A 22,665-nucleotide genomic window follows, 5' to 3' on the forward strand; every position below is an offset into this window, starting at 1 on the left:
TTTAACTTCAGCAAACGTAGGATTTCGAGTCTTTGATCAGATTCAAGTATGTTTTCAACAGATACATTGTACGTGCAGCCACTCAATCTGCTATATGCCGTGAATGTTCCCTTCAAACTATCTGTAACTTGGATATTCATTATTTCTGCTTTTCCCACAATACATGGTATATTGTGATTGATCTGGAATTTCAACATGTATATTGTATATAAGCCCAGTTCAACTTCAGTAATAGAACATCAGATCTTTCATTAGCCAAGTATGTGACTTACAACAAGGTTTTTTTAAATTATATACTTGCAAGAACCTGCATAACATTTTAAACACAAGCAGGCTTATCCATATCATGTTTTTATTGATGCATTTGACTGAGTTATGTCTAACTCTAAGAATTTATGGTTATGTTAATTGTTTATAACAGTTCATTAGGAAAACTAGTAATTATTACCATTTTTGTCTTTAGGCTGAATATGTCTCCTATTTGGAGATGAAACATATCCCTTTTATAAACAAAAGGAGTAGAGGTTTATAAGTATTGTAAAGGAGGAATTACAAAAAAAAAATAACACTGTTAACTTATTTAAAGGTTGACAATAGGGTTAATGATGGAAGTTCATTTCTTGAGGTAATTTTAGTTTCCTAAATAGACATATATTTACATAGAAATCTGTTCATGGCAATTTTTTTCTGTTATATAAATGTAACAGGTTTTCCCTTACATGATGGGCAAAATGATATACACTGTCAAAAGTTTTCGTAAGTGTGACAATTTTTTGTTAGACTGGAGTGGTCTGAAGTGCAATATTTAGTTGAACGTATAAGATATTTAGCTGTTGTTTTCCTAATATGAAGTTTCTCTTTGAATACACTGTTACTGAAATTGATGACTACCGAGCTCGATAGCTGCAGTCGCTTAAGTGCAGCCAGTATCCAGTATTCGGGAGATAGTAGGTTCGAACCCCACTGTCGGCAGCCCTGAAAATGGTTTTCCGTGGTTTCCCATTTTCACACCAGGCAAATGCTGGGGCTGTACCTTAATTAAGGCCACGGCCACTTCCTTCCCACTCCTAGCCCTTCCCTGTCCCATCGACGCCATAAGATCTATCTGTGTCGGTGCGACGTAAAGCAACTAGCAAAAAAAAAAAAAAAAAATATGACTAGGTTATTCTATTGCCTAAAACATGGGGTGGCCTCATTTTTATTTCTTGATTACTCTCACTAATGCTACTACTGCCATTGCTATAGAGTTCATTATCCACAAGAGAATAGAAATCACAAAATATTCATGAAACTAAACTTGTTAGTTATATACACATTACAGGCTACATATTAAGACTTAACGGTCACTTCTGTAATGGCAGTTCTATAAATATTTAAATGTTAAAAATTAATGACATAACACTATAAATTTGAAAAATTTGTCATTTTTTTTACCTATATAAGAAACTGGAATTTGTAAAATTGCCTTGCATATCATACATGCATGTCATGACGATGGTGAGTTTTTGATTTTTAATAGCTCTGTTTCATCTTTACAGGTTGGCCGTATTGCAGCTGATCACCCACTTGTTGGTGGACACAAGGGACCGGTGCTGGACATCGCCTGGTGTCCGCACAATGACAATGTGATAGCCAGCGGCTCAGAAGACTGTGTAGTTAAAGTATGGCAGATTCCAGACCATGGAATAAGCAGGTAATAGAAATAACTGGAAACTCAGATATCCTCTGTAGATTACCTAGTTTCAAAAAAAAGGATCACAATATTGAAAGCAGTAAGCAAAAATGGCGTGCTACTTAATGTTCTTTTCTTCAGTCAGTCTTACTAATAAACAGTGTATAACTTTTATACCAGGTTTATACACTGTTTATGTGCAGTTTGTTACTAATAAACTGTGTATAAGCCTCCTGTGTATACATCTGTCATAGTTATTCGCTGAATTGATTATATAGACCAGGACACTTGTATAAGCGTTGCGTAGCAGCGAGTGACGATAAAGGAACGAGTGCTCAGTTTATTTTAGTGGTATTTACTGTCTACAGTAATATAATCGTGCTCAAATATCCGCCTAATCTAATTACGCGCACACTGAAAGAATGGAAAATAACTATGATCTTCATTGAGGTTATGGAGGCTGGAAATGTTTGTAAAAGTAAAACACTTTAAGAGAAGGCATGACCCATTTCTCCTAGATGACGAAATTTTAAAATGAAACATCGATTTACGCAATTTACGAAGCAGTATGCTCGAATTGTCATTAACACAATTAGAAATAATGAAAGATCCAGGAGGTAGCTGTATGTCTTCTGTACTTCAAATTCTCACAGCACTACGAGCATGGGTGCAGAATGAGGTTAGTAATTATGATCATTGACATAATTATTACTAGTGGGAATAATATACTGCTGAAATATGTGTATTACTGTTCTGTTCTTGTTTATTGTATCATTCTATTCTATTCATGCCACCACGCGGCTTCTCGAAAGGTTTTGCTCCTAGATAACCAGCAAAAGCGATTGTAAAGGCAGTGAACTTGAAGAAATAGATCAGTGAACTGCAGGAAGAGATTTCGTACGGCTTAGAATGTGTTTATACGTGCAATATAGTAATACAATGCACATACCACATTTATTAGTTCCAGTAAGACAAATATGCAGCGCTTGTACGGGGTTTATTCATTGTATGACTATACAAGTGTTAAACAACTGTATAAGGACTTTTTGTTAGTAACACTGTGTATGAATTATGCTTACTGGTACTAGGAATGCATAACTTTCTTTTGTAGGTGTAATGTTTATCACCCATATGAAACAATTCCGTGTGTTCACTTTATTTTAGATAGTTTTTACATCTTTGTGGGGTTGAGTCAGAGGAAATAAAGTTGTATAGGGTCATGGATGGCATGCATGTGCGTCTGATATGATAGTAATGGCTAACAACATTCAGTGTTTTACTTAATTCATTATCCATCTTGAGTAGTCACTTTTTGCAACTATGTATATCCGCTTTGTTGGCTTGGCAGATGTAGTTCATAACTTAACATACAGTATAGCACAGGAGTACACAAATCATGTGAAGTGAAGTAATGCTTCAAAAAGTTTAAGATATTTATCACATGTTGTACAGAGATGCTAATTCTACAGATTCCGTATTTTCTATGGTTTCTGTCATATAGGCCTACTATTGCAATATTGAAATGGTACTGCTTATTACGGGTTTTCTGAAATTGAAATGATCTTTTCCCCCTCATTTCTCCTACGAACGTGAAAAAAGAAGGGTAGTTTGGGGCATTGGAATATAGAAAATAGTTTGAAAAATGTTCATAGATATCAGTGTTTTTCTACAGTCTTAGACCATGAGCTTAACATTCTTTGCTGAATGCAAATTGGCGTATGTGGTCAGTTTCTATTGTTACCTCCGATTTAATAAAGAGTTGCCTGCACAGAATTTTTACTTCTGTTGCTTGCTTTTGTTGCAAGGTAATGTCATGTAGTGCAAACGTAATGTCTGGTACTATCAGAAATTCAAGATTGGCAGGAGGGCTTGTATGTGGTTAAAAAGTTGCATTTTCCCATTTTCACACCAGGCAAACGCGGGGGCTGTACCTTAAGGCCACGGCAGCTCTCTTCCCACTCCTAGCTCTTTCCTATCCCATCGTCTCCCTAAGAGACCTATCTGTGTCGGTGCGCCGTAAAGCCACTTGTAAAAAAAAAAAAGTTACATGCAGCTCACCTCCATTCGGAATGTGCATGAAAAGAGCTGTGTCGAATGGCACCGGAGGTGAAAAGCTCATCGGTAGTGCCGCTGACACACCGTATACGGCATGGCTTCTGTGCACAAAAATATTATTGAAATACTTCACATGGTAATTTAAGATGCACAAGAACACAGAAATTAACTCCATTAAGCAAAAAGGGTATTACGGTAGGGCGGGAACGGTTACCAATAGCTGAGCGGCCGCGAATGTGTTAAATAACACCATGTGGAATAGCAAAACACTGTAGGAAGAGGAGACATGAAGGAAACGCAGCCTGACAACTTGCAAGCTACTTTGCAGTACTTGTGAGGTAGCTCTGTGTGTGTTATATCTGTATGCCATGCATGTAAGAAATTGATGCAGAGAAACTCCTGAATGCTTTTGGGGCACAAGTTCAATAAAATGGGTCATAGAAAATGTCACGGAAGTCAGAGAAGAAATAGCCACGAGGTTCTAGAACAACAAGGTGTGGCAGATTTGATATGCCAGTATTGCTGATGAACTTATGATTCTAGAACTGGTCTCTTCAGCCATCAAAAAATAATCAGCAAACTTGATGTATCAACAGACTATTAAATAAATTAATTTAAAACACCACCTAATCGATACTTTATATGTTGCCTTTTGGCAAAATTATAAAAACATTATCATATACAGGACATGTTTCGACCACTTAGTGGTCCTCTTCAGCTGTCTTTAAATAGCTTAGATGAAACAATTTGATTAGTAAGTACATTAAAATCTTAAATTACTTTCCCATGGGAACTTATAACTATTGGTTAAAGCGCTTGAAATTTGGGGTGGAGGGGGGAAATAAGTGGGGGAATTTTAGTGATGTGGTGTGTAAAACGGTACTTAAATTACAATTCGTGTAATATAAAAAAATACTTATTTTCTAATTTAATATATTTTAAAAAATCTTAAAACGTCTGTATTGGGCACTTTTTGTAAAAACACTAGGCGGCTTGATCTTGCTTATGTTAAAATCGATGTGTATAACAGTCTAGAACATCGTGGCTATTTCATCTCTCTGACTTCCTTGACATTTTCTACAACCCATTTTATTGAACTCTTGCTCCAAAAGCATCCAGGAGTTTCTCTGGATCAATTTCTTACCTCCATGGCATACAGCTATAACACACATCGATTTTAACATAAGCAAGATCAAGCCACCTAGTGCTTTTTTTACAAAAAGTGCCCAATACAGACATTTTAAGTTTTTTAAATATGTTCAAATAGAAAATAAGTTTTTTAAATATTACTATAGATGCAAATTGTAATTTAAGTACCTTTTTTACACAGTACATCACTAAATTATTCCCCCCCCCATTTATTCCCCCCTTTCCCCCCTCCCAAATTTCAAGCACTTTAAGCAATAGTTATAAGTTCCAAGTAATTTAAAATTTTAATGTACTTATTTAAAGACAGCTGAAGATGACCACTAAGTGGTTTAGTGGTCGAAACATGTCCTGTATATGATAATGTTTTTATAATTTTGCACCAAAAGACAAGAAATAAAGTATCGATTAGGTGGTGTTTTAAATTAATTTGTTTAATAATTTGTTGATTAAATTCATCAATACGGTCATGAAGTGGACAGCTTGCAATACAAAACTTGTGCTCGGAAAACTTTTTTACTTGCCAGTAAGTTAAAGCTTATTACGATGATATGGATATTTTTGGAGTTATACAGCGTTCTAGTGGAATTCCATTTCAAGAAATCCTACAATTTTCTGGCCTCGGTGTTTGATCTTGACATGGACTATTTTTAATAAGTATTCATAATGAATATCAAGAGCCTGTTTTAATTAAAATAAAACTCAGTAATTAAAATTACTTGTGTTAGTTGTTAGTTCACACTTAATATCACATACTATTATTATATTCCTAAAGTGTATTGTTACAGGACCCTGACAGAGCCAGTGGTCGATTTGGTCTACCACCAGAGGCGGGTTGGACTTGTTCTGTGGCATCCAACTGCGCTCAATGTTCTTCTCACAGCAGGTGCGTCCTTGATTGGGTAAATTACTGCTTGATTTAAAAAAAAATATTTTTATATGGGAGACATGTTGGGAAAAAACCAGACATCATGCTAATGAAATATCTTAGCAGCAGTGTCCTTCGTAATTAACCCCCTGTTTCTAAATCATTATAAAATGGTTATTCACTGCCCTACAGTTGTTTGTTCATGAGTATGTCCCAGTTATTGGAATACACGTGTTAGAAGCAGCTTATTTAACATTAAATTTTGCTTCATGCTAGGAAAGACTTATTGAGGCGTATGGAATGATAAAGCAAGTTTTAACACGTAGACTTTTATAACCACTAAAGAACATTATATTGTTTTGAGGATGTTAGGTCGTGTTATACTTATTGTATGTTGGCGAGTTTCAATCTTGCACCCAAGATAGTCTTTGGAGCAATGGCATTGTAGACCAAAAACTGTTAAGCAATTGTCACTTCATAGTAAATTTCTTGGAAATCTGATGGAACTTTAGGTCATTCAGTTTACTCTAAACCTACCATACATTTTGCAGGGACCAAACAAAATAACGTCCTAAAGAGGGATTGTGCTAAAAAGATTTTTTTTTAAATTATGCTGTTAAATTTAAGGTTAGGTTTGAATGTAAAAATTATTACAAAGAAAACAAAGAAGCAAGTGTTTACAATTATAATTAATGAAATAATACTTTTCACAAACACCAACATAGCAAAACATCGAGGAAAAACGTTCCTAGAGTCGCGAACTATACAAGTCGTTTACAATTATGTTTAAAGTTATCGTAGGAATGTCAAACATCTGGGCAATTAGCACACGTTTCATGTGTGGATTAGCATCCGCTTCCTCAATAACTTTAATTTTTCATGATTTGTAAACTGTCTAGCATTCTTCTCAATAACCGAATGTCCTGCAAACCACTATCATAAGTACCATAGGCCTAATTTATGTACGTTGCTACACAATTCACCTCTCTCTATCTCTCTCTCTAGTCATCAGCCATGAGGCTGGTTGGCAGCAACTCTCCATTCTTCACGTTTCCCTGCTTTCCTTTTCAGTTTGTAGTGGGCGTCGCATCTCGTCATATCTAATATTTGTGTTATGAAATCTAATCTTGATCTTTGCCTATAATTTGTTCCTTCAATGGAACCCTCTTATTTTCTTCAATAACCCATCATCTCTACGTATATGGCCTATTAGATGACCCCGCAGTCTTTTTATTTGTGTCATAAAACACCTCTTAATTTGTGTCTGACGCTCCCTGCAGCTGTAGGCCTATACTCTAGGGCTATGAAATTAAGTTCTCTACCAAATCCCCACTCAGGCCAGTCGTTGCTGGTGCAACGTGGCCGGGAACGCTAATTTAAATTCCTTATGGTGTGAATATTACGTACTAAATAGTGAGATAGATGTGCTTTCCAGGTTTCTGTAGCGTGTATTTAATACGACATAAATTAAGTACCAACACGTCGGCTTTATACGCATGTACAGTAGGCCTAATTTACGAGCGTTGTTACACGATGCACTTACGAATGTAAAATTAAACACCACCACGTCACACAAGGTACTGTTGCGCAATCCAAACAAACAGATGCCCACATCAAAGACTGGCTTGAGACTGGTGCTCCCTGCAGCTGTAGGCCGACATGCTAGGGCCGTGAAATTAAGTTCTCTACCGAATCCTCACCCAGACCAGTCTCTGATAGCACATCGTGTGCACAACCTAATCGGAAATGCTAATTTAAATTTCATATGGTGGGAATATTATGAACGTACTAAAGAGTGACGTAAATGTGCTATCCAGGTTTCTTTAACATGTATTTAATAGGACATGGACTGGGGCTTTGAAATAATGATGTAATAACCAGCGAAACGTGCTAGAGGGGGGCGTCTTAACCAGTTTCGACTGTGGCTATCTTAATGAGACCTCTTACCACCGTCCTTGCCAAAGGCGTACTGTGCTTTACACCCTTATCAGCCGAGCAAGGTGGTTTGTGAGCAGGATAGGTTAAACAGTGAACTTGAATTCCTAACCTGAGCATTCCTGAACAATGGCTATTCAATGAAACAGATTGACGAAGTGCTACATCCTAAGTCAAAAGACAAATTGTCACTTGATTCTCCTCCTTTGAGTCTGGCCTTTTTGTCATACATACTATCAGTCACTGATAGGGATGGTAATATTCTCAGAAGGTACAATAACACGACCATTATTCATAATAACAAATACAGTTATACTACAAGGAAACATAAGAGGTTGTGGATGAATTAAGCATTTCCAATGCCAATTGTCGAACACATTATCTTCTGTCTGGGAGGTGTGGACCAGATTGACTGCCAGTGTCCCTTGAGGATAAGTCTCTTCAAGAAGAAAAAGTTTTTTTAGTTGGACTTCAAAAAGTTTGCTTCCAAGCCCATGGTGGAGAGAGAGATGTGATTTAAGTCTGATGTGAGTTGTGAGGAGAATATTGGGACACCGCTGAAGTGCAGGAAAGGTAAATGATGGAAGGTGGTGAGGACTTCCCGTGCTGACCTTTCGAGTAGATGGAAAAGTGCTGGTTGTGCCTGCATATTGAGCGAGCTGGCTGTCCAATACGTATCGTGTAGCTATACGATTGCAGATGGGAGCCAGTGGATACAAATCCTACCAGCGTTGATGATCCGCAAGATGGTTTTGCAATGCTAGGGCTGTATCTCAACAAAAACCTCAGTCGCTTCACCCTCAATTCCGAAACCTTAGTGTCATGTTAAAATAGCAAGCAAAAAGAAAAACACACACAGGCTTATATGATCATACTGTGGAATAGGAGGTTCTGTATGCTTTATTTGCCAGGAGAGAAAGTATGACAGTCGATTGCTGTCGTTCAATTCAGTAGTACCCCCTGTGGGTGGGGGAGGCAGACGAAGTTTACAGCCACTGTATCTCCTGCCTGTCGTGAGAGGCGACTAAAAGGGGCGATCAAGGGATGATTGTATTAGAACCATGAAACTACTTGTGACTAGTACTATCGCGCAGGGAACACCATGGGTCGCGTTTATTTGCGAGTAGTACCACTTTGTTAGGTATACAATAGGTTTGTGTTTAGTAGCAACAGAAGGTGAATCTGTATGGGTTTTCCAGTTCCCATGATTAGTACCATTGTGAGAAACACCACGAGTCTGGGTGTTGCCTGTGATTAGTACCGCTATACGAATGACACCGTGGGTCTGCGTTGCCTGTGATTAGTACCCACTATATGAGGAACACCACGGGAATACCGGCACCCGTGATTAGTTCACGTAGGTGAGGAACACCATGGGTTTGCATTGTCTATGAGTGGTGCCATTATGTGAGAAACACCATAGGTCTGTGTTACCTGTGCGACGAACAATACTTGTAGTACCATAATGTGTGGAACATGCGAGTCTGCACTACTTTTGATTAGTACCGCAACATGACAAATACCATGGTTCTACTTTACTAGCAATAAGTACCATTATGAGGAGCCGTTGACCTGGATTTTGGACCACTTTAGACAACAGGCATCCTCGATTCAGAATTATGCTTTAGAAGCAGTCACTTGGTCAGTAATAATATTGTTTATGATAGTTTCTGGGTGGGATCCACTGATTGTTTTAAATTCATACCCATCCATTCATTCTTCATCACTTTTTTTTAATTCTGGTCAGTGGATGATTTTGAACTTTTATATTGTTATTACATTTTGTACCATTAGGGGCTGATGACCTAGATATTGGGCACCTTTAAACAACAATCATCATCATCATCATCATCATCAGTTCAGTAGTGGACCTTCTGTTCCATGTATCTCTCCAGGGGCACCATCTGGAAGAATCAGCCTTCAGCACCCAATCGATGCAGATCTTTCAGACCAGAAAATCTTGAAACCTCAACAAACTTCAGGAAAACCTCTGATATCTGCTGTCATCCAGTTCAGTGAATGTCTTCAATCTGGAACAAAAGTAGGAAGAGGAATGGTCCAGTAAGTACCTCTACAGTGGCAACTTGACGATTGGCAAAATGCTGCACCTCCAGGATTTGATCTGCCCCACACCAGGTTTAACAGAGTGCAAACAAATCATGGACCCTGTGCTGCCTTGGTAGTTCTGTAGGGTTGAAAACAGTCATTCGTCTGTGAATGTGGAAACGGTAAGCAGACTGTTCTGCACATTGCGTTTGAATGTCGGATCGGGTGGTACCAAGGCAACAGGCAAGACTTTTTTGTACTTCTCCTGAAGAAGAATCTTGACTGTCATCTGTGAGAACTGTGGAGTCCATGAATGTCATGACCTCTTATCTCTGTTATTTAAATAATAGTATTGCTTATATCCAAAGTGTACGTGCTTTGTAAAATGAAATACGCTAAAGAAATAAATGAAATATTAATGGGTACATCAGACAAATTTTGAGTCGTGGCTCTCCTTGTGATCAGGTGACTAGGGCTATACAATCTATCAGTAGTCCTTAAACCGTTAGTGAAAACTTTCACTCTGTGGCTCTGTGTAAGTAAGGCTAGCACCATACTTCACAAGAATTTACTCATTTGGGAGATGGTGGGTTCGAATCCCACCATCGGCAGCCCTGAAGATGTTTTTTTGTGGTTTCCCCCCATTTTCACACTAAGCAAATGCTGGGACTGTACCTTAATTAAGGTCACCTGAGACAAATAGGTGGCTGTGAGGTGGTGGGTAGATATGTTTATCTCGGTGCCCTAATAACAAACAATGGGGGCTGCTCGGATGAGATCAGGGGACGCCTTGCGATGGCATGCAATGTGACGGCAAAGATGACTAAGATCAGGAAAGACAGAGCCAGCACTAACAACACCAAACTCGGGCTGGTAAATGCTCTGGTTTTTGCCATTGCCACATACGCAGCTGAAACCTGGACAATTTACAAAGCTGAGAGGAAGGATATGAAAACTGGACAATTCATAAAGCTGACCAGAAGCGGTGGAAGTGTTGGCATGCCGCAGAGTTCTAAGAGTATCCTGGACCGAGCACTGGACGAATACTTCTATCCTACAAGAGCTTACGATCAAAGACGTGGGTTTGAACCCCACTGTTGGCAGCCCTGAAGATGGTTTTCCGTGGTTTCCCATTTTCACACCAGGCAAATGCTGGGGCTGTACCTTAATTAAGGCCACGTCTGCTTCCTTCCCAGTCCCTTTCCTATCCCATCATTGCCATAAGACCTATCTGTGTTGTCGGTGCGACGTAAAGCCAATAGCAAAAAAAAAAAAAAAAGAAAAGAAAGATCAAAGACAGGTTCATTAGCCAGGCCTATTTGCGATGTTTTGGCCATATATCAAGGAGAACTGGAACTATGGAAAAACTGATCTTGGAGGGCAAAGTGCAAGGAACAAGGACTGGAGGAATAGCTCCGGCAAGGAAGATTGACCAGATGAAGGAGTTGATTGGAAGGTCTCTATATCAAGCAACACATCCAGTGCAGGTTAGAAGAGCAGGGCAAAAACTCTGCAAGCACATGATAGGCCACCACATCCTGTGAAGGGTACATGGATAAGAGAGAAAGAGAGAGTTTTCCCATCCTTGCATTGCCGAAAACATTTGATGTTTTAGTGCAATGTTAAACCACTAGTGCAGAGATGCTAACTATTACGATTCAATCGTAATAATTATGAATTACCCAACATAATTACGCCTTTACGAATCACAAAGCACAAATTACGATTTTTTTTTATATTTTTAAATCTAAGTGTATGAAGTGTTCAAAAGGATACACAAGGAATGCCATTACAGCTTGAATTCTCAGAATATTATTTTCGGATTTCTCGTTAAGCATTTACACCCCTTTCCTGTCCCACGTTTAGGAATATTTCGAGTGTTCACGCACCAAACGCAGTGTGTGCTTCCAGTACCGGAAGGTATAGGCACCTGTGATCTTGCGGAGTTGTTGTCTTTGTTCGTCACATGACCAGACTTCCATGCAAGTATGCGAGTTCTTTTGTCTTTGTTTTGGCGGCAAAGTGCTGACAAACTCCGAATTGTTAATACTGTGTGGATGACTGTTGAAGAAGTATTTATTGCGATTTTGGTTGCCATATTTACATATATTGCTCTTATAGGATATATGCTAATCGTGTGTTATAAAATGCAGAAGGTTTGAAATGATGAAGCGATTTCTTGTGCAGGAAAATACGTGTGATTATGTTACCTTGACTGGTGACGCCAGTAATAAACCAAAAGTAGTTAAAAAATTTATGGAGGAATGCTCTAAAGAATGGCCCTGTTTACTGCGTTCCTCAAAATGTCATTTATACGTGCTTTGTAGTGTGTGTAGCCGCGATTTGTCATATGCGCATGATGAGGAAGAATAAGACTGAATTCCCTGCTAATATGAACTCCGAACTGTTAAGTGCTCTGTTAGTGCGGGCCGATGACCTTCGATGTTAGGCCCCTTAAAACAACAAGCAAGCAGCTCTGTTAGTGCAGGGGGATGCACATGATGTCAAAAGAAAAAGCATGTCACCAGTGTACGTTTAGCAAACAGGAACTGCAAGCTGCTTAGGGAGCATCTACAGCACTCGACAAAAGAAATGATCCTTCAACCTCCACTCAGATTTGTAATGCAGATCACTTGTTACTTTAGCAGGTAAGAATCATACACTCTTTATATGCCAGTCTTTGAATATGTTACGTCTGGTTGAATTGTATGTTAACTGATTTTCAATTATACGTAAGTTAGGAAGATCTGCGGGGGGGGGATTCTACTCCGTCTTCGGTGCCCTAACGGCTGCATTACGAATTGCCTTTCTTGAAACTTGGCATCTCTGCTAGTGTAGGAAAAAATTTCACACACACTCAGTATGTTTTTAGCAAGCCTCAGAGCTATAGGATTGAAGGAGTTTTACTACCATTTGACAGGCCAGGGATTCCTTGGAAGCAACTTGACAAATGAAATGAAATTTAATGGGTGCTAACAGTGATAATAAGGCTTATGGAAGAAAGAATGGACATTTCCCCCTTTTGATCAACCTGAAAGGCAAAACTGATTTGTACAGTGTGGCCGGCTGGCCAATTGTTCTTTCTACCTGCCGGCCATTGTGTTTGTTGGTGAAATAGCCGTCAGGCCATGAGTTTTAAAGTCATTCCAGGCTCCACGTGCACTGTGGAATATAGTCTTTCTTCTGTCGTTCAGCCGTTTCCACGTGGTCAGAAGAGTTTTTATGTAAATGTGTTGAGGAGTATGCGAGGAGACACCGTATTCAGACGATAAGTAGTTTTATTCTTGCGCAAGTCTTTTGGGTACACTGTAGCTCTTGCAATAAATTAATATGTGTGTAATTACAGTATTGCGGTTTAAACACTCATTCCTCCACAGTTTGTGGCAGTTCACTTCCTTAAAGTGCATGTAATTGCTGCATGTACAAGCAATTAATATACTGATTAACATTCCCCCTCCCGTAAGATAAACCTGTTCACATCTGAACTCTACCAAATTGCAGGGCAGACTAAAGACGACACCTGACAGTTTGATTTGGCTGTGGGTGGTGGGGAACTGGGACAGATAGAACTGTCTCAGTTTAGCCCATCAGTTCAGATTGAAAGCAAAACTGTGTGTGTCTAAGTGAAATCAAATCAAGATGTAACAGAAATAATAAAGTGGACTTGCAGTTCTGATCAACAGTATTCTGTAAGAAAGAAGTGAGCTTCCAGCCAAAATTGTCATCTTACATCTGTTTTCAGACTGATTTTGTTCTACGAGAGTGAAGCAGGATGCACTTAAGATATTTTATTCGTAAGGATTGAAAGGAGCAAGAATAAAACAAGTGGGAACAATTGCAGGAAGGTGCTCAGAATGAGGAGATAAAGGATAAGGATAACATTATTAGTTGTGCGTATAAACTGGCGTTGGTGGTGGAGGTTGTTTGAGACTACGTTGCATTGGAGAATAATGGCCTCAGATATGGATGGTAAGAGAAGTAGAAGGAGATCACAGTGACAATGGTTAGACTAGGTTTTTAATGATCAAGAGGTAAGGAACTAAAAGAGGCTGCAAAGCTTGTTACACTTAGAGGATTGTGGAGGCACTTAGTTAATTCACAGAGACTTGCAGACTGAACTTTAAAAGGCATAACAGTCTTAAAAATTAGACATTTATGTATACATAACATTGTAAAAAAAAAAAAATATTTTGATTGTAATTAAATATTGCTCTTACTGTATCTTCTGTAATACATATAGGCTCTAATATTTAAAAAGGTGATTTTAGTTGTATTTTGTGATTTACAGGCTCAGACAACCAGGTTGTCATCTGGAATGTGGGTACGGGTGAAGTTCTAGTCCACATCGACTGCCATCCAGACATAGTTTACAGTGCCTCATGGAACTGGGATGGCTCGCAGTTGCTCACTACGTGCAAGGACAAGAAGATGAGACTTATTGATCCACGCACAGGGAAAGTCGAGGAGGTATGACGCTATTGTGCACTCTGGAAACAATATTACGTGATATTTGATTGACACATTTTTGGTTTTATGCTGTATGTAGTGAGAGAAACCACCTAAACCTCCTGATGTTCTTTAAAGTCCATAGCTGCACTTCATTTTAAATGTCAGTAGGTATAATAACATGTCTACTCTCTATTTTTAATCTTATTATTTTTTAACTGGATCTTTTCATTTTAATTCAGTAAATTATTTCAGTAATCCCAGCTTATTCATGAACTGACCTTTTTAAAAATGATACTGCGTTGTTGTCCATTTCCATTCTGTCTTATGTATGGGGCCTAGCCCGCCTGGTGGCCAAGGTTGCTAAAGTGCCAAGCTTCTGTGACCTGACACCGTGGTTAGCCAGTTCAAGTCCCGTTGGTGGAAAACAATTTTACCAGCATAGTAGGAGAGGTGGTGGTTTACAATTTCTAATCACTAGATTGCATGCCAAAAGCCTGGATTCAATTCCTAATCTCTCTGCAATGTTCAAATGAAGTGAAGGCATATGGCACTGTTAATGGTGATTAGTCCATTGGTTTGGGGCATTAAGTCTTGAACTTGGTGTTATTCAGCAGTTGTAGGCTACATGCTGACTCCAGGTTTCACCCTCCCCTACCTCATCGTCATCCCACTCCCAAACGTGTGCAGGTCGCCCATGGGAATTAAAATGGAAAGACATGCACTTGATTAATTGAACATGTCTTCGGACACTCCTGGTTCTAAAAGACATACATTAAATAAATAATGGAGGGCCTACATAACTACCTCTGTATTGAAGTAATAGCTTATTTTTGTGCAACTTATCTTTCCCGATATCAACACTCTTTGTAGTAGAGCGTTTTAAGTTAAACTGGTAAAGAATGAGTCTAGGTCAAGCTTGCACACCTGGCTAATACCAGGCAACATGGTCCTCATGCTACACAGGGCAAGCTCAGGGCCATTTACTTCTTGCTGTGCGCTTGCCTTTACGACTACCTCACAGAATTCCTCTTGGCAGTCACAGCCCCTCCCTCTCTGCTGACTGAATGCAAAACCTTCAGAGTTTCTACCAAATCTTTTTCAGAGAAAGGTTTCTACGCTTTCAGAGTCTGGCAACCAAAATCTTCAGAATATTCAGTTCTGCGTACCTGTATGGACGGCTGTTTTCTAGAGTGAAATTCATGTAAAAGTCAGATCAATTCTTGCATGGCAGATATTCACCTCAACAAGGAACAAAATAGTAGGATGAATCCCTTTTCTTATACCGAGAGAGTTGGCTGTGTGGTTAGGGGCGTGGCTGTGAGCTTGCATTTGGGAGATAGTGGATTCAAAATTCACTGTTTGCAGCCCGGAAGATGGTTTTCTGTTGTTTCCCATTTTCACAGCAGACAAATGCTGAGGCTGTACCTTAAGTAAGGTCTTCCCACTCCTAGCTTCCTCCTATTCTGTCGTCACCATAAGACCTATTTGTGTTGGTGCGTCGTAAAGCCAATTATATATATTTTAAAAAAGAAACCTTTTCCTGTTCCTATCTCTCTCTCTCTATGACTTGATGTGAAACTTGTTTGCTCCTTTCGAATACTTGCATTATCGCGTTGAAATTGTTTTCTCCTTTTATGTTTGTCCTGTGTCGCAGATCTTTATGTAATGTTTCTTCCCTTTTTTTTCTGTACTTATGCAACTTTCTTCTTATCCTCCACTTCTCACATCAGTACTGAGGATCTGTCAAGATGGCTCTCAATGAGTACTGTATTGATGCTCACCCTCCTGATCAGACTCGGAAGCAGAAGTGGTCTCGTTGCGGGCTGAAAAGAGATGAATGTAGATGAACTGGTATTGATGAGGAGAGTTTATCCGTTTAAAATATGGCAGTATATGAAGATATAGGTTTGTCCTTGTCTTCTCTGCACTGACCTCTCATTGCATTGCCCAGTTGTCTGTTCCTTTTCTTGTTCCTATCTCTCAATATGGCTTGAGTTTCCAGTGAATGAATCAGTGAAAGTTCCTGTGTTAAGGCTAAGAGACACTAGGAATTAACGTACTGTATGTATATTTTTTTAGCATGTGGGGAAAAAATATTTCCTTTTTTGGTGTTATATGTGTGTGTGATATTTTTTCTTCCAGGAAGCGGTGTGTCACGAAGGTAGTAAAGCAACACGTGCAATCTATTTACGAAGCGGTCTCATCTTCACCACGGGCTTCAGTAGGGTCAGCGAACGCCAGTATTCTCTTAGGGCACCTGAACACTTGAATGAACCAATAGTGATGGTGGAATTAGATACAAGTAACGGTGTCATGTTCCCGCTTTACGATCCTGACACCAATCTCGTCTACCTCTGTGGAAAGGTGAGCATCTGGACTTTGTTTTAGTGTATTTTTTTCATTTTATATTACAATTATTGATTTCCATCCCATTAACTACCTCAACAGTTTTCTGAGACTCAGAAATTTAATAGTTGTTGTAATAATGTTAATGGATTTCTATCCCACTTCCTTAACGGTTTTCTTGAAACGCCGAGGTGTCAGAATTTAGTCTTGCAAGAGCACTTTTATGTGCCAATAAATCTATCGGCATGAGACGTACATATTTGACCACCTTCAAATGTCACTGGATTGAGCTGGGATTGAACTTGCCAACTTGAGCTCAGAAGACCTCTGTTCTACCATCTGGGCTGCTCAGCCTGACTTTCACTTTATAGTCATATTTCCCAAAAAGGCCAGTATGTATGTAAAAGGTAATCATCGAAACCCCATGCCTTTAATAATTGAAATGTGTTTTGAGTACAGTAAATTGCAAACCAAAGACAAGGCATGTCTAATTTTTCTTTATTTCATTTGGCTCAGGTGTATCCTAGTTATAGTTACGTTTATTCTTATCCTATCTTGACTAACACATTAGAGACCAAGCCTGATTGTATATTGTCATGATTTAGCAGCGTAAACTGACTTGGGCCTGATCCGTCAAAGTTTAGATAGACTACTTCGTAGAGCTTTTACAACAGCTGTGCCATGTGCTCCTGTCTTCTTGACATTGTTTTGAGCTTAGTGCAGCTTATTTATCCATGTGTTTGCTTCGAAAATCGATGCATCCACCTATTCACAACTTGCGCTTTTACTGGTTTGTTTACTATCCACGAGACTTTTAGTGACACTTCGGCCCCCTGAAGCTGAATCGGTAGACCTCAGTTATCTTGGAGATGCAGATTGGCAGCTTATGACAGCAAAAATGAATGGATTATGCTTCACTGTGAAATATCTAGCAGTGTAATTGAAAACTTTGAATACTATTGTTATTTATACTATAAAGCAAAGAAATATAAGTGAATGCTTAACTTTTAAAACCTTTTGTAATGGCTGAGGAAAATCAAAGCACTTCACTAGGAGCACCTACTCAGAAACGAACATCACACGGTATACACAGCAAGGGTAGAAAAATAATAGCTAAAGTAAGATTGTTGTGATATAAAGAAATAAACAGTTGCTCTTCCCCCCTCATTAAGTTGACTGAACAAGCTGCCACATGTGCGGGAAAAATGTTTTTCCATGGCAAGGGGATCGGAACATTTTCTGCCACCCTGGCAAATCTCCAGGTACCTGTTGAAAAAAGATTTAGGTCAGTCTATTTTATTATGATTTATATTAAAGTCGTCAGTGCATCTTCATGAAATTTTTTAATGTGCAAAATAGACGCTTTTAATTCTTTGATGATATAAATGTGTTACGTTTGCAACCACATACTAATGTCCACATTTAAAAAAATCTGTGTGTGTTAATGCATGTTCTTTTGTTCTAGGGAGACAGTGTGATTCGCTACTTCGAGATCACTGCCGAGCCTCCCTTCGTCCATTATATTAACACTTTCCAGACCCCTGATCCACAACGAGGTATCGGTATGATGCCCAAGCGTGGGTGTGATGTGAATTCTTGCGAAATTGCCAGGTTCTACCGTCTTAATAACTCAGGTCTGTGTCAGGTGATCACCATGACAGTTCCCAGGAAGGTGAGTGTCTTGTTATAATTACGAATTGTATCTTGTTAAGGCTCTCTACAGCTCATCTAATTAGATATTTGTCTATCACTGCTGCACGACATATTCAAATATCAGTGATTCTATATGAAATTTTTTCTGGACTAGAATATGGGTCAGATTTTCCCTCTTGAATTTCAGTAGTACTCTGTAAATTTAGTAAAATCGTACAGTTACGTTCATAGAATTTTATTTTATCTGTGCTTTATGTCTGCTGTAGTTGTATAATGTGATTCTCTCTCTGTATGTCTGTTATTTACTGCCATTGGTCATTATTGAGGAAATTCTGTTGAAGTAAGTGTAATACAAATTTCTCCGGTAAATTCATTGATGATCTGGTTAGGATATTGGGTATCGAGGTGTTGCTTTGTTATAGCATCTTCTTCATTGTAATTGGGATGAGGCCAGGAATGTGATTAAAATATACTGAATATCTGAATTACTTGATCTGGATAAGGTTACATATACTGTATTTTTCCAAATCCAAGACGTTTTCTCTTTCTCAAGATTTCTTGTGAAAAATTTAAGGATCGTCTTGCATTTGCGACCTAACAGTAATGAACACCACTGGTGGCTACCACGGTAACCATGCTGCTGCTTCTCTCTCTCTCTCTCTCTCTCTCACACACAAAACTCGCTGACAATCAACTGTCCGCAGCTTTATACATCGCTAGACGCGGTAGCCAGCTGTACAGTGCCTCTGTGTAACGTCACCGTTTCTCAACTCTGCAGAATGGCATCAAAACATTACTCTCTTGAGCTAATTGCATGATCGATCGTAATGTACTTCCGAGCTCCAGCTTCGCAGGAAATGTAGTTCGAATTGGAATAGCAAGGATGCAACCCTTTGAATTCTTAGAAAGTCCATGGCTACTCAGTGGCCGTGTTATAAAACATCTGCTGTACTAGACGCTTAATAAAAGTAACAGTTTTATAGACAGCAGAAATATTTCCATGGTGAATAGTCGTATTGTAGACATACATGAAACAGGTGTTGCTTGCAGATTTTCGACAGGTTGTTGTCGATATTATGATGCCACTTTTAAGTTAATGTTTATTGAACATGCAAAAATGAAAGATAAAGCCAATGTTCAGTGTTGGCGTGAAGCCAAAGATAGTCTAAAAGTGCATACTGTATAAGAAAGGCATTCAGTGGCCCGCAACAAGGACGCTTTGAAGAAGTCGAACATGAAATTGTGAGATATGCACACGAAAAATGAAAGGTCGAAATGGTCATAACGTGAAATGTGATGTGAATGTGGGTTCATGTAGAGGAATTGCCTGAATTTGAAAGGCAGTATCAGATAACTATAATGAGAATGATTAAGAAAGTCGGTATGATTTACATGATACTTGTATGTGTTTATTTTTTCTCACATTAAATATGAAATTTGTTATAAATAAAATTGATTTCAAAAAGCACCTTTACAGCCTGCTTAAATTTTTTTGAAGACAAAAGTGTCTTGCATTCAGGGTCGTCTTGGATTCGGAGAAATGTGGTAATTAGCAGTGAGAGAAAAATTCTTGCCTTAAGTCTAAATCCAAGTGATTGAATGTTTACCCCTGGGCTTTGTTAATTGTAGCAAAAGAAACGTTCATTCAAAATTGCAACTTTTTGAAAGGAACGATGTTACCGAGCTCGATAGCTGCAGTTGCTTAAGTGCGGCCAGTATCCAGTATTCGGGAGATAGTGGTTTCGAACCCCACTGTCGACAGCCCTGAAGATGGTTTTGCATGGTTTCCTATTTTCACACCAGGCAAATGCTGGGGCTGTACCTTAAGGCCACGGTCGCTTCCTTCCCACTCCTACCCCTTTCCTGTCCCATTGTCGCCATAAGACCTATCTGTGTCGGTGCGTGGTAAAGCAACTTGTAAAAAAAAAAAAAAAAAAAAAAAAAAATTAAAGGAACAATAATGTTAATGGTATCAAGGATATCCAACGTATGCGTACCAGCTGCTGGCTTAATTTATATAGTGGCTTAAATGATATTAGGTATTCTGCACTTCTTTGTCCCGTAATCTTGTGCAGTTGCACAAGTTTGGTGTGGTTGTCAGGGTTGGGGGGAAAAACAGGTTTAAACCTGTTTTCCTTTTTTTTAAGCCTAGTTTAATTAAAAATATTTAGTTTAAATGAATTTAAACCAGGTTCAGCATCTTATTTATTATATATGCTCATTCTTAATTCAAAGAGATTGAAATAACAAGTTCTACTGTACTCTTGCTCAAAATGTTTTACTGGCAAATTAAATTCTGAATCACAATTATGGTATTTTATTTTGGAAACTCCTGTCGCTAGTGTACTGATTTCATACAGAAATGTTGCTTGATTAAATATATTAAACACAAAATAATTAGTAACTATTACACAGTATTAAAATTAAACCTTTAAATAGAGTTCAAAAAGCACTGCAATTTATGAATGAAAAGCATCACACGATTAAATACAGTAGAAGTCCGTTACAGCGAGTACGGCATTTAACGAGAACCCCGTTATAACTACAGTGTTTGTCTGTCCCTTCCAAATTCCTTTATTAAACTGTGAATTATCCTTCGGTTACAACGAGAGCCCTATCTCTGACGCATCCGTTATTGCAAGCGATTATGAATGCTCGATTTTTTTCCTTTGCTGATATTTATGCCCTCAGTCATTATACTGCATGCGATCGATCATCTTCGGTATCGTTTTCTTGCTATGCCTACTAACGAGCTCTCTCGTCGACATTCAAAGGCAATGTTGGAGTCTATTGGTAATACCCATCGGCTGCTCTTCCGCAAGGAAATGCAAGTGAAAGAGGAGAACATGTTTCCGTAATAAATGAGTAAATAACGTGTCCGATAACCGTTGTTAACTCGTTAAAGATAAACGATGAATAAATGATCGCTTAATTTTAATCTAAATACCGCAGTTAAGTAAGAATGGGATAGTCCTACACCTCAAGATATGGCAGAGTGCGTCATTGATTATTAGGTTAGTTTATATTTTCTCATGTCCGTTAAATTACAGAAAGGCTATTATCATGTAAATTTATATCGAGAAGGTTATAATTTCTCTACTGGCGCTTGTATGTTTTCATCATACAGTATAGTTAAGTTAGGATCTGTGACGCTATTTGAATAAAAAAACTGGAAACGTTTGCCACAAAATGCGATCATCTTCGGTATGGTATAGTTTCGCGCTGTGTGCCTTTGCGAGTTCTCTCGTCAACATTCGAAGGCGATGTTGGAGTCGATAAGTAATACCCGTCGACTGCTGTTCTCTAAAGAAAATTCGAAATGAAAGAGGATAACACGTTTTCTTGATAACTGTGTAAATAACGTGGCCAATAGCAGTTGTTAACTCGTTAAAAAGAAAGGCTGAAGTAAACGACTCTTAATTTTAATGTTATACCGTATGCTGAAATTAAGTAAGAATGTGATACACCTGAAAGTACGGCAGGGTACATCACTCACTGATTTCCGAGCATAGTTTATATTTTCTCGCGTCTAGTTAAATTTCAGAAAGCTATTCCCATGTCAATTTTTAGCGAGGATGTTATCATCTCTCTACATGCGTTTCAAATAGGTTTTCATGATACATAAACGGTTAGGTGACGCCGTTTGAAGAAGAAAACTGAAATGTTTCCCCACAGAAGCCTCTGGAATGATACCGTATTTCTCTAAAACCAAGACGACATTTTTTTCTCAGAATCTCATGTGAAAAATCCAGGGTCATTTTGCATTTGCGGCCTGATAGTAATGAACACCTAAGGCAACTACCGCAGTAACCACGCTGTTACTTTTCTCCCCCGCACGCGCACACACACAAAACTCGTTGACAATAAACGACCGCCTCTTTATCATACATTGCTAGCCACGGCAACAGGTTATACAGTGCCTATGTGTAACGTCACTGGGTCTCGGGAAATAGTGAAGAGAGAATGACATTCTCTTATCCTGTACAAAAACGTTTCTCAAATCTGCAAAATGGCATCAAAACGTGCGAGCCTTCGAATTCTTAGAAAGGCCAAGGCTCCTCAGTAGCAGAGTTATAACGCATCTGCTGTACCTGAAGCTTAGTAAAATTAAGTTTTATAGACAACAGGAATATTTTCATGATGTAGCGTCGTATTGTAAAGATACGTGGAACAGGTATTGTCGGCAAATTTTCAACGGATTCTCGTCGATGTTATGATGCCAATTTTAAGTTAAATGGCTATTAACACTCGGAAATGTATAATAATTGTGCAGCCGCAAGAAAATACGGCGTAGGCCTAACTAAAGCCAATATTCGGCGTTACCGTGAAGATAAAGAAAGCTTAAAATGCGTACTTGACAAAAAATGCATTCAGTGGCTCGCAACAAGGACGCTTTAAAGAAGTCGAATATGAAATTGTGAAGTATGTGCACAAAAATGCAAGGGCGCAATTGCCATATCACGGCGCACTAAACTCATTCGTTGACTTTCAAAAT

General features: G+C 38.7%; 1 protein-coding gene across 1 annotated transcript in view; it reads left to right on the top strand.

Moving 5' to 3' along the window:
* The window catches only part of coro (protein coronin), a 76,736-nt gene that overhangs the window by 27,589 nt on the left and 26,482 nt on the right, over nucleotides 1-22,665 (top strand). Inside the window, exons 3-7 of the mRNA XM_067158635.2 lie at nucleotides 1,539-1,693; nucleotides 5,662-5,759; nucleotides 14,011-14,189; nucleotides 16,314-16,535; nucleotides 17,983-18,189. Coding sequence (XP_067014736.1) covers nucleotides 1,539-1,693; nucleotides 5,662-5,759; nucleotides 14,011-14,189; nucleotides 16,314-16,535; nucleotides 17,983-18,189 — 861 coding nt within the window. The remainder of the gene's footprint in view (nucleotides 1-1,538; nucleotides 1,694-5,661; nucleotides 5,760-14,010; nucleotides 14,190-16,313; nucleotides 16,536-17,982; nucleotides 18,190-22,665) is intronic.

Source organism: Anabrus simplex, chromosome X (genome assembly GCF_040414725.1).
Source record: "Anabrus simplex isolate iqAnaSimp1 chromosome X, ASM4041472v1, whole genome shotgun sequence".
NCBI lineage: Eukaryota > Metazoa > Arthropoda > Insecta > Orthoptera > Tettigoniidae > Anabrus > Anabrus simplex.